This window comes from Parus major, chromosome 22 (assembly GCF_001522545.3).
Source record: "Parus major isolate Abel chromosome 22, Parus_major1.1, whole genome shotgun sequence".
Taxonomy (NCBI): Eukaryota; Metazoa; Chordata; class Aves; order Passeriformes; family Paridae; genus Parus; species Parus major.
Window position 1 is genome coordinate 2,271,940 of NC_031790.1, and position 15,334 is coordinate 2,287,273.

The 15,334-nt window shown below is 49.2% G+C and overlaps 2 protein-coding genes across 4 annotated transcripts in view; one reads left to right on the top strand and one right to left on the bottom strand.

Moving 5' to 3' along the window:
* Positions 1-7,278, top strand: part of LOXL2 (lysyl oxidase like 2) — a 48,073-nt gene extending 40,795 nt beyond the window's left edge. For both annotated transcript variants that reach the window (XM_015648914.3, XM_033519446.1), the window contains 4 exons: positions 2,343-2,458; positions 2,923-3,059; positions 4,183-4,294; positions 5,748-7,278. In XM_015648914.3, the coding sequence (XP_015504400.1) occupies positions 2,343-2,458; positions 2,923-3,059; positions 4,183-4,294; positions 5,748-5,827 (445 nt within the window). In that variant the 3' untranslated portion in view covers positions 5,828-7,278. The remainder of the gene's footprint in view (positions 1-2,342; positions 2,459-2,922; positions 3,060-4,182; positions 4,295-5,747) is intronic.
* A 68-nt stretch (positions 7,279-7,346) lies between these two features.
* Positions 7,347-14,404, bottom strand: R3HCC1 (R3H domain and coiled-coil containing 1). Of its 2 annotated transcripts, XR_004500086.1 has the most exons (8): positions 14,261-14,404; positions 13,348-13,485; positions 11,701-12,796; positions 11,348-11,520; positions 9,873-9,943; positions 9,102-9,197; positions 8,400-8,665; positions 7,586-7,695 (listed from the first exon to the last, which is right to left on the bottom strand). XR_004500086.1 is itself a non-coding variant. In XM_015648915.3 (7 exons), the coding sequence occupies exons 1-7, from the start codon at positions 14,353-14,355 to the stop codon at positions 7,547-7,549; spliced, it is 1,818 nt and encodes a 605-aa protein (XP_015504401.1). In that variant the 5' UTR covers positions 14,356-14,400; the 3' UTR covers positions 7,347-7,546. The 2 variants fall into 2 exon arrangements, 1 of the variants encoding a protein (XP_015504401.1); XM_015648915.3 differs by lacking the exon at positions 8,400-8,665 and having other exon boundaries at positions 7,347-7,695; positions 14,261-14,400.
* Between the last annotated feature and the right edge of the window lie 930 nt (positions 14,405-15,334).

Genomic DNA, 15,334 nt, shown 5'->3' on the forward strand with positions numbered 1-15,334 from the left:
GTGGGAATTCTGCACCCACCACATGCCAATTACCTGAGCAGTTTCTCACCTTTGGGAAAAGGACCCAAAAATGCTACAATTCTGTATTTTTTATGCATCTCAACCCCACTAAAACTGTCAGCAGCTGGGAGGTGGTTTTGTGCTTATTTTTGACAAAATTTGTCCTATAAATATATCATTTTTCAAAGAATTAAGACAGTTTTGGGTAAGTTGGGGGTGGAAAAGGGAGCTGGAGGCCATCCAGGTGCTTTGCTGTGAAATAAGGGCTGGTACAAGGTGGATTTTTCCCTAATTTGATATAAAAGGCAGTGAAATAACTCCGTGCACAGCTCACATCCTGTTGAAAAAAACTGGGGAAACACCAGAGTAGTCAAATTTAAATCTAAGAGTTCTTTATAATAAGAGTTCTTTATAATATGAATTTATACAATTCAATTTCTTTAATATAAGAAATCTAAAGAGTTCTTCATAAAGAACTTTATAAATTCTTAAAAATTCTTTATAATATTTCCCAAAGAGCTGAAAGGCACAGGTAGCACTGAAAAGGGGGAACTGGAGCAGTTTTGGATACCATGGAAGGGAGGAGGGGTGGGAAAGGGTGAGGAAGAGGCCATCCCTGCTCCAAACTGGATCCAGTTTAGATGGACAGGGATGAACTCAATCCCTCTTCAATCTTTCCAGTCTGAAGAGCAGAGTGTAAACAGCCCAGGGAGTGACTCAGGCATAGCTCAGAAACTGAGTCAGGCTCCAGAAGCTCCAACTCATATCAAATTCCTTGATTTGAGCCAAATCTTGCCTCAAATCAACAGCCCAGCCTCAGCCTTGGGCCTCTGCTTTGCCTCCTGCCCTGGGAGCTCCTGTTTGGATGTGAAAGTAGAATAAAAATGGGGAAAACCCCGAGCAGGGAGTGAAAAAATATTTCGTTCTGGCACATGGCAACTTCTGGGGTGTTTTTTTTTTGTTTTGTTTTTTGGTTTTTTTTTTAGTGAGGTGAAAAGCAGGAAAAAAATCCTCCCCTTCCCTCTTTGCTCCTCCCCCATCTGTAAATCCATGAGCAATGGTGGTGATTGGAAATGTTTAAGCCGTGATTATTTTTGCAGCTGGAAAGGCGTGGATTTATGCCCTTTTTTCTTCTTTTTTTTCCCTTAAATTCTTAACTGGTTCTGAGTTAGGCGCTGTCTGTGCCTCACTCTGAGCTGAGCTTTGCAGATGGGCCCTGCTGGGTCTCAGAGCAGGGTTCCAGGGCTGGGATGAGCATTCCCAAAGCTGGGATAGACATTCCCAAAGCTGGGATGGGCATTCCCAGGGCTGGGATTCCCATTTTCAAAGCCAGGGGGACACAGAGTGGCCTCAGGTCCCAATCCAGTTGTTTCCCTGTTCCCTCACACCCTGGATTTGCTCCTGATTCCAAAGTCAGGCTCAAATCCAAGGTATTGCAGCAGCATCACCCACCCTGCCGTGCCCAGCCCTGACCACGTGGAGCCACAGCTGGGCTTTAATCCAGCATTTCCGGCTCGTTCCCACTCCATAAATCCCATGGAATCCAGCTGGACTACAGCTCATCTTACTTCTCTGCTGAGCCAGCAGTGGGGCTTAAAAATCCCAATGTACCCCGAGTCCAAAGTCACCCAAACCCTACTGGGGTCTGACTTTGCTAATCGGGGATCTAAACACAGACTCCAGGCTCTCTCCTGGCTTTTGCTGTGCCCAGCAGTGCTGGAATGTTCTCCAGGCAGGGCTGACACCGACACATCCCAGTTTAAAACCAGGAAATGTCTCCTGGGTGAAAATCCAGCTCTGGGCTGGGTGAGAGAAGCTGCTCCAGCTGTTGTTTTTTGCTGCTAAATTCACATTTTGCTGCTTAAAAATTAATCAAAGCAGCCTGGAGCTGGACTGGGCACAGCCAGTGTGGAATATTCCTGGGAAATGATGGGGTTGCTCCAAGGGATGATTTTTTGGTGGATTTTTTTCCCTTCCTGCCACTATAAAACACTGTGATCTCAGAAAAGCTGGAGCAAGGCACTTAATGAGAGTCCCAGGTCAGGTTGAACAGGGCTTGGAGCAACCTGGAACAGTGGGAATTGTCCCTGCCATGGACATGGATGGAACAAAATGATCCTTAAATTCCTCCCCACACAACCAGTCTGGAATTCCATGTAAATAAATCCCAGGAGGCAGCAGGACGGGTGATGGAGCCACACAGGACCATCCCCCGTTCCTGGCCGGAGTTGTCCCACTCAAGCAGCTCCACTCGGCCCTTCAGCCCTGGCAATTAAAGTAAAATTAATTTCAGGGGTAAATTAATTATCCCTCAGGATAATTGTCCCTGTCTGTCCCCACAGGCACTACCACAGCATGGAGGTGTTCACCCACTACGACCTCCTGAACCTCAACGGCACCAAGGTGGCTGAGGGCCACAAGGCCAGCTTCTGCCTGGAGGACACAGAATGTGAGGCAGGTCTGTGCCACAGCCCCATCCTGGGAATCTCGTCCTCTTCCCAAGCAGGGAAAGGATCCCAAACGCTGAACCAGGGATGGATGGATGGATGGATGGATGGATGGATGGATGGATGGACGGACGGACGGATGGATGGATGGATGGATGGATGGATGGATGGATGGATGGATGGATGGGCAAGATGGAATGGGAACCCCAGGTCCTCGATTCTCTTTTCCACCCTCAGTTCCCTCCGTCCCAACTCTGAGCTGCTCCAAAACCCCAAACTGAGCATTTTCTTCTCCCTACCAAGTGAGGAATTCCAAAAGAAGCCTCCAGCTGCTGGGCTTGGAAGGTGACAGCTCCTTAAATCTCACCCAAAACACCACACCTGGCATTTATCGCTATCCATGGGGAACAACCAGGAATTTTCTGGGAATTCTGCTGCAGATTTAACACTTTTTGCCTTCGTTCTCCTCCTTTAGATGTGCAGAAACAGTACGAGTGTGCTAATTTTGGGGAGCAGGGGATCACTGTTGGCTGCTGGGACGTTTATCGGCACGACATCGACTGCCAGTGGATCGACATCACCGATGTCCCCCCCGGGGATTACCTCTTCCAGGTGGGAGAAACAGCATTGGTGACACTCCTACTGCTCTTACCTTACCAATCATACCCAGAATTTACCCAGTTTGCTCATCTAACACCTCCAGCTTCTGTTTATAAATGGATTATATTCCCAGATACCTCAAAGATAAAGGATTATCCACCAGGATAATCAATGCAAGCTCCCAAGGGGTAAAATGAGGGTCCATGAGCACAGTTTGGAGATTAGTCTTTAAAAAATCCAGGTCCAGCTAATTCTGGATAGGCCCAGCCCAGCTGATGTTGTTGGCAGTGTTGTCACATTCCCAAAGCACAGCATCCCTCTTTGGAGCTGGTTGGAAGCAACATTTCCTGAATTTTGGGATTAAACGGTGCCATTTGTGGGGTTTTCGTAGGAATTAGGGCTCCAGTCTCCAGTCCATGCCCATGGGGGGAATTCTCTGTGTCCAAAACCAGCCCTTGGCACTGGAGAGGAGGGAAAGAGCAATTCTCTCTGTCTGAGCTGTGGGAAGTGGAAAATGGGGATTTGGAGGGAGATTTGGGGGCATGGGGGAAGTGTGGCTGTGGTGAATTAGAGATGGAGGAGTTCTGCTGGGAGGAAAGGCTGAGGGAAGTGGGAATGTTCCCCTGGAGAAGGGAAAGCTCCAGGGAGAGCTCAGAGCCCCTTGCAGGGCCTGAAGGGGCTCCAGGAGAGCTGGAGAGGGGCTGGGGACAAGGGATGGAGGGACAGGACACAGGGAATGGCTCCCACTGGGAAAGGGGAGATTTGGGTGGGATATTAGGAAGGAATTCCTGGCTGTGAGAGTGGGAAAGAGCTGGGATGGAATTCCCAGAGAAGCTGTGGCTGCCCCTGGATCCCTGGAAGTGCCCGAGGCCAGGCTGGAGCAGCCTGGGACAGGGGGAGGTGTCCCTGCCATGGCAGGGGTGGCCCTGGATGGGATTTCAATCCCTTCCAACCCAAACCATTCCAGGATTCCCTGAGGCTCCATTCCCTGATCTGGCTTTATTTGAGTCATCTCACTCTCTTTCCAAAATAAGTTGTATTTTCATCTCCTGCTATTAAAATACTATAAAAACCCAAACTGATTCTTCCTCCTGCCAAATCCCCTTTTCAACAACCCCACCCTCATCCCTCCCAGGTCGTGATCAACCCCAACTACGAGGTGGCAGAGTCAGATTATTCCAACAATGTCATGAAATGCCGGAGCCGCTACGACGGGCAGCGCATCTGGATGTACAACTGCCACATAGGTGAGGGTTGGGAATCCTCCAGGGATGCTCCAAGGATTCCTCTTACACCAGGAATTCAATGTTTCCCCCTCATGAAAAGCTCTGGTGCAATCCCAGTGCTGGAACAATCGGCCTGGGAAATTCCTTCTTCTCAAAAATCAAATTATTTTGCCAAGCTGGGATCTCTTTGGATCACAAAGCTTCTCTTGGAAAACGAACAAAGCCTGGAAAAGAGCCCGCTGTGCCAGGCAGGAATTAAAATGTCCTTGGAATGTCAGGGAAATCTCTTGTTTTCTTGGAAAAATTGTAAAATATTCTCATATTTTTGGCCATGGAAATATCAAAACCAAACTAATTTAGATTTGGCTTGGTTCATTATCAAAACCATTTTTAATGGAATCAACTTGGAGGCTTTTTAGGACTGGTTTTACCACAGAAAATGAATTAACACAACTCCCAGCTCAAAATAAAGCTGCCTCTGAAAATTTCCTTCTTCAAGGAATGTTCTTCCTAGGGGAAAAAAAACCCAAAAACACTTAACCACTGATTTTTCTCATTATTTTGTTGGGATTTTAGCAGAAAATTCTCGTCTTGTGTGTCACATCTCAGACTGTGGCCTAGCTGAGTGAAGTGAAAGCCCATTGCAGCTGTTGCGTGGGTTCTGCAGCTGAGCCAGGAGATATTTGTAATTAAAAACAAAAGGTTGAACTTACCTTTTGTCCTAATTCGAGAGAAAGGAGGGTTTGGTTCTGGTTCTGAGCAAACCAATGATTTGGTTACAAATTGAGCCCTCACAGGCCTCACTAGGCCTCGCTTTAGTTCTGTGGTTTTAGGCACCAAAGTGGTGAAATTTGGGGATCTTGGTCTTGCAAATCTGCAAAAAATCCCAACCCAGCCCTGCTGGGGCCTCCAGGCTGTGTCAGGCAGGGCAGGATTGAATTAAATTCATTTAATTACCCCAAACCTTTAAGGCCTTCATTTCCAGGGCGCTGGTTCCACCCAATCCCCGTGTTCCTGAGTGTTCTCCCTGTGCTTTCCCATATTCTCAAGTGCTTTCCCATGGTCTCCTGGTGTTCCCAAGTGTTTTCCTCATGCTTTCCCAGTGTTCCCAAGTGTTTTTCCCTGCTTCTGTGTTCTCCTAGTATTCCCAAGTGCTTTTCCCTGTACTTTCCACGTTCCAAAGTTATTTTCCCTGCTCACCCTGTGCTTTCCCAGTGTTCCAAATTTTTTTCCTGTGCTCTCCCAGTGTTCCCGGGTGTCTTCCTGTGCTCTCCCCATGTTCCCAACTGTTTTCCTGTGCTCTCCTGGTGTTCCAGAGTGTTTTTCCCTCTCCCAGTGTTCCCAAGTGTTTTCCCCATGCCCTCCTGATGTTCCTGAATGTTTTTCCCATGCTTTCCCGATGTTCCTGAGCTCTCCATGTTCCCGAGTTTTTCCTACTCCAGCTCACACCATACTCTCCCTGTGGCCTCTCCAGGTGGTTCCTTCAGTGAGGAGACGGAGCAAAAGTTCGACCACTTCAGGGGACTCACAAATAACAACGTGTCAGCCCGGTAGAATTCCCACTAATTTAAGGAAGCCAGGACTCCTGCTCCGGCCCTTCCCGAACCACTGCACCCCCAGGAAATCAAGCCTCACTCAAACTCTGAATTTCAGGTGAATCATTCCTGAAGAAGCCTCTCCCTTCCCAGTTTTTTAGGTGCTCCTGCAATTCCAGCCCCGCTCCTGGTGGGAGCTTCCAGCTCTCCTCAGCTCCAGCTCTTCACCATTCCAAAGATTTCTCCTGCACTTTGCAGCACTCCTCGCCTCAGGCTGGGTGCCAGCCACCCAAAATTGCCTTTATCCTTCATTTCCAAGGTGTTAGTTGGGAATTTTCAGCTCTTTTCCACTCCCAATGCCTCTGCTCGTGCTGGTGCTTCCTGTGCTCAGCTCTGACTCCAGCTCAGCAAGGAAATACAAGAAAAGGACGAAGAAAAAAGGTAAAAATGAAAAAAAAGGAGCAGCTTTTTGCGAGCAGAACAGTGTAAAGCTGAATTTAATACTGCAGTGAAACACTTGGATCCAACAACCGCCACTCCGGAGGGGAGCAAACGCAGAACATGGAATTTCGCATGGAATTTCACATGGAGCCAAAGCTCCCCGAAGCGAGCCCTCAGCACCCAGAACTCAGCAGATTCCGAGGGATGAGGCCTCTGGGCTGGAAATTCCCATCCCAACAGGTGCTGTGCCCATCCAGGAATCGCCTCCTGCTGGGATACTCCATTTCATTTTTTAAAGGATGAATTAGCCAGGGTGTCGTATACTTGTGCACCTTGCAGAGGGAATTCCTGGCTCTCATGCCCAGGGATCTGCTCCTGAGGGAATTCCCAGTGCTCCTCTGTTTGTTTGAGGACACACTTTGCTACAGAGCTCCAATAAAAACCTTTTCCCTGGAAAAAAAACCAACCAAAAATCCCTTCAGAAGCCCTTGGTGTATTTCTCTTCACAATTCCTGGAAGTTTGGGGATTTTCCCCCTTTTCTCCAACCAAAATCATCTGGAATTCCAGCTGATTCCACAGGGAATTCCAACTGGCTGCAAACTTTCCCAAAACCCCACCTCACAGGGATTGTTGTGAGGCTTAAAAATGCAGAAATATTTGGAGGTTTTGTCATTTCTCTGCGGTGCAGAGGGCAGCTGGCAATGGGTTTTAACCTCCTGGCCATCAGAAAATTCCATTTTTCCCTCAGAATTCCAGACTGGAGCGCAAGCAGAGCCTGGATGGGGTTGGAAGCTCATTTTAAACCCAGCTCTGGGCACATCAGCACAGACAAATTCTGGAGTTTTTTCTTCCCCCAAATGAGCAGATCCCAACTTTCCTCACCAACGGGGAAGTTCAGGCTCTTGAAACTCTGTAAATCAAGAAAAAATTCCCAAAAACTTGGATTCACTGCCTGTCAATTCTCTGGGATATCCGAACAGCAACGCTACAACAAACATGGAACAGATTTTTGAACTCCTGCCCTTGCTTAGAGTTGAATTTTGGCCAAAAAAATTTTAATTTTCTTACTCTTAATGCCTTTGTTTTGTTTTTTGGGTTTTTTTTTTTTGAAAACAGAGCAGGAATAAGGAATAAATAAACCACCTCATTCCTGAACAAGAAACCTTTCGCATTCCCAACTTTTCCAAGCCGGTGCCGATCCATAAAGGAAGAGCCCTGTGGCACTGCCTGTTCTGCATGCATTTAATAGCGCAGCCATGCTCATCTTTACAGCCTTTTTTGGGTTTTTTCTTTGGATTATTCCTCCTGATCCAAAGATTCTGGTTGGAAAACTTCAGTCCCTGCGGCTTCCTGCTGCCTCTGCTTCCAGCCCAGGGCGTGGGACACGAGTCTCCTGGCCACGGCCGTGTCCGTCTGCGGCCTCTCTTTTCCCAGATGGAGAAGTTCTGGGGAAAAACGGGAAAAATTTATCCAGCTGGGCCTTGGTCAGGGAGAAATTTGTGGTTAAATTGTAAAAATCAGGTTTTTTTTCTTGCTGTTTTATTTGTTTATCAACATCAAATCTTTCTGTCTCTGTGAATAAATTGTTGGGTTTTTTTTTCCAGGAAGGTGGAATTGATGTTTTGCGGTGTAATTGTTTGGTCGCCATAAAGTTTCAGGTCTTTTCTGCTGTGTGGAAAATTGTTGCCCACCCACTTCCAGGAATTATTCCTGTAAAAACTCCCAACATCCCATCCCTGTGAGAAACCCAGGCAATTTATCCATTTATCCATAAAGCTTGATCCGAAATTGAAACTCCTCAAAACCAGCTGCTGAAATCATTGGAAAACAGCAAGGAAAAAAAAAAAATCTGCATTTTAAATTATATTTAAGTATTTCAGATAACTTGGGAATCCCCTTGGTCAGTGCCTTCCATTTTTTTTGGATTGCTGCAATTCCATCTACAAGGGATAAATTAATAATTAACAGTAATCTGGATTTGGGGGGGTTCTGCTTGTTTTTACAGAAGTTTCATTCATTAAAAAAAACCTAAAAAATTTAAAAAGAGACACTGTCAGCTAATTAAAATCCAAATTTGTATTTGGAAAAAAAATCTATTGAAACTGGATACCAACAGAATTTATGTTTAATTCTTATATTTAATTCTTACCTTTAATTTAACCAGATTCAGAAGAGAGAATAAATGAAAAAAACAGATGAAGGGGAGATGCAAATAAAGCAAATTTTTGGATGTTTCCTTTCCATCCAGCAGTGCTGCAAACTGGGGAATTTGTGACAGTGTCCCTTGAAAGGGTTAAAATTGGAATTGATTCTGACTGCAGCAAGCTGGAAAATCCCAGGAATTGTTGGTTCAGGGTCTCTGCTGCTGCTGAGGTTCGTGGCTTTGCTTTCCTGTGGCAACTGGACCTGATCAATCTGATTGAAAGGCAATGAAATCAATCAATCAATCAATCAATCAATCATTGGTAATCAATCAACTGCTATTCACGGCTCAGCTTCACCATTTCTCCTTCCTAAATAAAATTATGCCAACCACAAGATCGGGTTTGTCTCCTTTGGATGGTGCAGGGGGAGAGGGAAGAGAAAATTCCTGGGAAATTCGAAAAAAATCCCCATTCTAGCATGGCCCTTCCAATTCCCCAAATCAGCAGCATATTACACCCCAAAAAAAAAAAATTAAAAAAAAATTCAATCTGAATTCCAGCAAAATTCCACAGCCGAGAGATCCATCAGAAACCCAAGAAAGCAGAAAAATATGAATTATGAATTTGGATATGAATTTGTCATCTGTGCCCGTCAGGACTGGGAAAGCAAAGGAATGGGGGATGGATTTTAGGGAATTTGGCCTTACTTGGTCTCTGCAGGGCCTTGATCTTGGATTGTTTGGTGGCGTGGATCAGGGGCCGGATCTTCAGGCAGGGATAACGGCGGCCCAGGGCTTGGGATGCTGCAAGGAACAGGAAAAGCTGGGATTAATCCCCCAAAAAAATCAAATTGTGGTGCAAGAACGCTCAGTAATTCCAGTGTTTGCTCAAAAGTTGGATTAAAGCAGCTGAAGTCATGCTGGGCACCTCAGGAAAAATCCAAAAAATAGAAAAAATTGTTCTTTTAAAAGAGTCTTGGCACTTTTAGAGGAAATCCCAAAAAACAGAGCAGAAGCTGTTGGGATACAGGAGGATGGAAACCCCTCCAGGGCTGGCTCTGAGCTGAATTTGGGGTGTTTATTCCTCAAAAAAAATGAGTTTGCCCAGAGTTTTGGTGCCATCCCACTCCCAATGTCCCTGGGAGGTGACTGGATGCTTGTAGGATTTTTTTTTCTGGTTATAAAAGCCAAATAATGGGAAAAAATAAGTGGAAAAAACAGTTTATTATCATTATTTGTAATGTCTAAGAGTGCATCCAGGTACATCCAAGGCAATTAAATTTAAAACAAAAAAAATTTAATTCAAAAATTTAGAAGTTTTCCCATCCTGGAGATTTCAGCTTCCCAAAACCTTTCCAGGATGGAAAGGAACAGGAAAAAAAAAATGGGAGAAGCCAAACAAAATCCCTCTGCAAACTCAGTTCTGAGCATTGAGAAGGGGCTGGGAGCTCTGGGATACCTCAATCCCACCCCAAATACCTGTGGAGAGGCTGGAAAAGATTCCCAGGGCGTGGGTATCATCCACCCACTGGATTTTGAAGCCGCTCTCGCTGCAAGAAACAAGAATAATTTGAATTAATGTCAAGAAAAACGAAGCCCCAGTAAAACCCAGCAGCCCCAGGAAAGGTTTTCAGTGTTTTATGGGGACAGCTGGTGTTTTCCAAAGCATTATTCCCATTTTAAATGGGGGAAAAGGGCAGGAAAAAGGACATTAAATGTGCCCTTTTCAATGCCACAATGTGAAATTACCCCAAAATTCTCCTTTTCCTTCCAAACCTAACCAGGGTTTCAGGGATTGGCTTCCAGCACCAAAATATTGTCATTTTTGAAGTGTTTCCCAGGCAGAACAATAAACAACAAGGGATTTATGAAGTGGGTTTGGGGTCAAAAATCATATAAAGGGTCAGCGGAAAATGGGAATTTGGCACCAGGAATTCAAAGCTTTCCTGCAGCACAAGAATTCGGATCCACTGTTCCGCTGGATCCATCCTTTTCCAGCTCTGTTTCTCTCTCAGAGAATGGGAAAATAAATGTGAGGAAGCATCCCCAGTACAGGAAGAAATATTTAAAATACAGTTTTAAGGAATGATTTAAAGAGAAATTTAAACCAGAATTTATTTGGTTTAATTTAAGGGATTTGTAGAGGGAATTTTTATATCAAATCCAGGAATTATCCCGAGAGAGGGGAAGGAAAACAGGGGAAGAACTCAGACCTGGACCCAGCTCTGCTCTCACCAAAGAATTATTTAAAACATCATTTTAAATAATAATATAATTTAAGAATGTAATTATTTGGTTTAATTGAAGAGATCTGTAGAGGGAATTTACATATTTAATCCAGGAATTATCCCAGGAGAGGAGGAGGATGGAGGAAGGGAGGGAGGAAAACAGGGGAGGAACTCAGAGCTGGACCCAGCTCTGGCCTCACAGATGAATTATTTTAAATATAGTTTTAAATAATAATTTAAATATAATTTTTAAATGTAATTATTTGGTTTAATTGAAGAGATCTGTAGAGGAAATTTCCATATCTAATCCAGGAATTATCCCAGGAGAGGAAAACAGGGAAAGGTGCCTTTTACAGGAGTGAGAGGAACTCAGAGCTGGGCCCAGCCCTGCCCTCACTGACCTTGGTTCTGCTCCTGCCTCCAATCCAACCTCATTCCCTGGATTTCCCAGTTTTATCCCCAGGATGGAGCCCTTTTCCTTGGAAACTCTGATGGTTTCACTCAGGAACCACAAAAACGTCTACAAAGCACCTGGGTGAAGCCAGGCCGGGCCTGGCTGTGAATACCAGGGGGTTAAAGTCAGGCTTTAAACCTGGCCTAAACTGCAGGAACAGCCCCTCTGAGGCACATCAGGAGGGGAAGGAGAAACTTAAATCCCAGATTTTGTTGCCAATCCCAGGCTGACTCTGCTCCCTGGCCTGCTGAGGCTCCCGGGGCGTCACTCACTGGAAATCAGAGAATATTCCCATCAGATCCTCGGTTCTCAGGGATGAGGGGAAGTCGTAGATCTCAGTGACATGGCCCAAGTCCCCCTCGCAGACCTGGGCCTCTCCGTAGCCGCAATAATCCACGCTGATCCTCTCGATGCTGATGTCCTTCACTGTCAAATTCCCAACAATCTGGGGAGGATCCAAAGAAGGAATTAAAAATTAAAGCAATGAGCCAGGGTTGAGTTTCACCCCCTGAGGGCCCAATCCTCACCTCGGCCACTCCAACCCTGCTCTGCACCACCCAGGACGTGCAATCTCCTCCCAGGCACTGATTCCTTCCCCTCTTTTCCCGATTTTTCCTCCAATCACCTCTGCCAGGAGCTCTGCTGTGCAGTCATCCTCGAGGCCGCTCTGCCTCGTCCCCTCTCTGTCCCCTGCAGCCAAATCCAGGCCCTTCCACAGTGCCTCGGCCACATCCGAGTGCTCCTTGTCCTCCTCCTCCTCCATCCTGCCTCGGATCTGCGCTGGAGCGCCGGCATCGCCGCCACAGGACGGCTCGGGAGCAGCCGGAGCCTCACGTGGGCCTCCCACAACGTTCTGGAACGCTGGAAGTTCTGGAACATTCTGGAGACGTTTCTGCTCCCCCTGGGCAGTGCCAGGGCTCTCCAGCGTGGAAAAGCTCCGGCCTCCGTCCTTGGTGTTTCTGGAATCCCGGTCTCCAGGGGGGGATTCGTTCCTGCCGCTCTCCAGGCTCTGGATTTCCAGCACCGGGGACTCTGCCGCTCTGAAAACCTCTGTGTGGCTGACACCGTGGTTTTCCAAAGGGAAGGAGCCTTTCCCGTGCTCCGACCCTCTGGAATCGCAGCTCTGAGGGTTTTCCTCTTGGAATTCGCTGCCTTCTGGAATGACTGCATTGGCACGGCCTGGCTCTCGCTCTTTGGGTGGGTGTTTGTTGTGTCCAGAAGACGGGGAATGGGAACAGTCTTTATCCCGACATTCCTGCTCGCAGGAATCCTTGCTATTCCCTAGGGATGCCTCCTCTTCCTCACACAGAGGATGCTCAGCACCATCTTTTTCTGGAACATTCTCCTCCTCAGGCTCCTGCTGCTTCCCGGGGCTGCCTCCATCCTTGCCTGCCTCCTGCTGGGCATCCCCGATGGAATTTTTGGGGAAGTTTTCACCTCCTGGAGCGGCGTCCCCATCCTGCTCCACCCCGGGGCTCTCCCGCTCCCTCCAATTCGCCTTTTTCCGGATCCCTTTGGGCACGTACAGGGCTTTGTCTGGCTTCCTCCTGGTCGGCCTGGTGATCCTGCCCGAGCCCACAGCAGCACGGGAATTGTCACCATGGGTGTCCCCGGGGTGGCGCGGCCGGGCCCCCCGCCCCCCCCGGCCCCAGGGCTGCACTGGCCGCTGCGGCCGAGGGTTGGCCCCAGGTTTTTGGTCGCTCGTGGTCTCGTTGGGAAGCCTGGGAAGGAGGGGATGAGGAGAGGTGAGCGGAGGAACCCCAGGAATGGGGGGTGGAAAAGGAGGAGAAGCATCAAATTCACAAAGGGAATTTGTTCTGTAGGTCTGGGAAGTGCCGTCGGTATTGGAGACCTTAAATAGGAAACGGTGACTTCGTGCTTGATGCAAGGGCTGGGAGAGCTGGGAATGTTCACCTGGAGAAGGGAAAGCTCCAGGGAGAGCTCAGAGCCCCTGCCAGAGCCGAAAGGGGCTCCAGGACAGCTGGAGAGGGGCTGGGGACAAGGGATGGAGGGACAGGACACAGGGAATGGCTCCCACTGCCAGAGGGCAGAGATGGATGGGATATTGGGAAGGAATTCCTGGCTGGGATGAAATTCCCAGAGCATCTGGAAGTGCCCAAGGCCAGGCTGGACAGGGCCTGAAACAGCCTGGGGCAGTGGGAGGTGTCCCCAGAAGGTGACAAAGGGTGGCACTGGGAGTTTTGGGTCCCTCCCAAACCATTCCAGGATTCCATGGCCGTTGTCAGCCCCAAGGCAGGGGAGCACAGCTCACCTGACTGCCGAGTGACAAATGACTGTCCTCCTCCTCCAGCCCTCTCCCACCGAGAAGCTGCTCAACAATTCCATGTTTTCCACGGTCCGATGGATCAGGTACCTGAGGCGGCTGGGCAGGGGCGGGAACAGGAGCACCCTGAAAGGAGACACGGCTCAGGGCATCAGAAATGTGCAGAAGGGATGGGAATGATGGAAAAATCAAACAACCTTGTCCTCAAGTCATTCCCAGCATGGGATTTAAATCAGAAAAAACAGCCGAGCAGGATTTGATGGTATTGAAGAGCACAAATCCCTTCCCAGATTTGCAGCCAGACACATTTTACACATAAAACAGAGCAAAGGGAGGCTGGGAATGCCTGACCCCAAGGCCTGGACTCGCATTCCTGCTGTATCCATATGGGAAAGGCTGGGAAGCACCAGCAGAAAGCTGCTACTGATCCCCTTCCTCCAGTCCCACTCCAGAAACCAGGAATAACCCAAGACGGGATAAACAAACCCCACATTCAGTGTCACTGCTGTCATTTGTCCCCGAGTGTTTGACAACTGCACAGGGAATTCCTCTGCCAAATGTTTTATAATAAAATAAAAAAGCACTGAAACAAATACTGATGGTCACAGCGAGCTGGCAGGGAGCTGAGCTCAGCACTGCCCCTGCTCCTGCCCAGCACCCCAGGGTCAGCTCCTGGGCTGGGAGCAGATCCAGGTGGAACCAGGCTGAGCAGTAAAAGCCATAAAACTCTGCCTGAAGGTGTGACTGGAAGAAGGGATCCCACACCAAGCCCAGCACAGGGAGCTCCCCAGGCAGATCCCAAATGCTGCTGCTTTCACCCCAGGAAAACGAAGCAAAGCCTGAGCCGCAGTCCCAGCATGTCCCTGCAGCTCCCAGGGGCTCCCCCCAGGCCAGGACCCACCGCTGGTGCTGCCCCTGCAGCAGGAACTGCTCCAGCTCCTCCACGATCCTGCCCACAAACTCATCCTCGCTGGGAGACAGGAAAACACCGTCCATGGAGAGCAGCGGGGAGCCTGGAGGGGCACAGGGACACTCCTGGGGGACAGGGACACACGTGGAGGGGACAGGGACACACGTGGAGGGGACAGGGACACACCTGGAGGGGACAGGGACACACCTGGAGGGCACAGGGACACTCCTGGGGGACAGGGACATACGTGGAGGGGACAGGGACACACGTGGAGGGGACAGGGACACATTTGGGAGGACAGGGACACTCCTGGGGGACAGGGACACACGTGGAGGGGACAGGGACACACCTGGGGGACAGGGACACACCTGGAGGGGACAGGGACACTCCTGGGGGACAGGGACACACCTGGAGGGGACAGGGACACACCTGGNCAGGGACACACCTGGGGGACAGGGACACACCTGGAGGGGACAGGGACACTCCTGGGGGACAGGGACACACCTGGAGGGGACAGGGACACACCTGGAGGGGACAGGGACACACCTGGAGGGGACAGGGACACATTTGGGAGGACAGGGACACTCCTGGGGGGATTAGGGACACTCCTGGGGAGACAGAGACACACGTGGCGGGGACAGTGGCAAATTTGCGGGGCACAGGGACACACCTGGGGGGAACAGGGACACACCTGGGGGGAACAGGGACACACGTGATGGGGACAGGGACACACTTGGTGGGGACAGGGACACACGCGGGACAGCCGCAAACCCCCGCCCATGGATGCCCAGCGCCCCCTACAAATCTCACCCGCTCCCCCGTGCTGGCCCCGTGTGCACCTCGTTATCCCCCATCCCAAAATCCCCCATCCCCAGCCATCCCCAAATCTCCCTGTCCTGCCCATTCCCAGCTTCTCTGCACCCCTCTATCCCCCTTCCCTGGGCACCCCCATCCCGATCTCTGTATCCCCTCTCTTCCCGCTGCCCCCCCAGCGCCACGTGCCGCCTCCAGTCCCCATCATCATCATCATCATCATTATCATCACTGCCCCCACCCCCAAGGCCC

What these genes read in the sequence shown, in the direction of transcription:
- R3HCC1 (XM_015648915.3), bottom strand. Translation starts at nt 14,355, where the DNA reads ATGGACGGTGTTTTCCTGTCTCCCAGCGAGGATGAGTTTGTGGGCAGG. An exon ending in CAGCAGAGCTCCTGGCAGAG is followed by an intron (nt 11,521 to 11,700) that starts GTGATTGGAGGA and finishes GATCCTCCCCAG; the next exon opens with ATTGTTGGGAATTTGACAGT. An exon ending in CTTTTCCAGCCTCTCCACAG is followed by an intron (nt 9,198 to 9,872) that starts GTATTTGGGGTG and finishes TGTTCCTTGCAG; the next exon opens with CATCCCAAGCCCTGGGCCGC.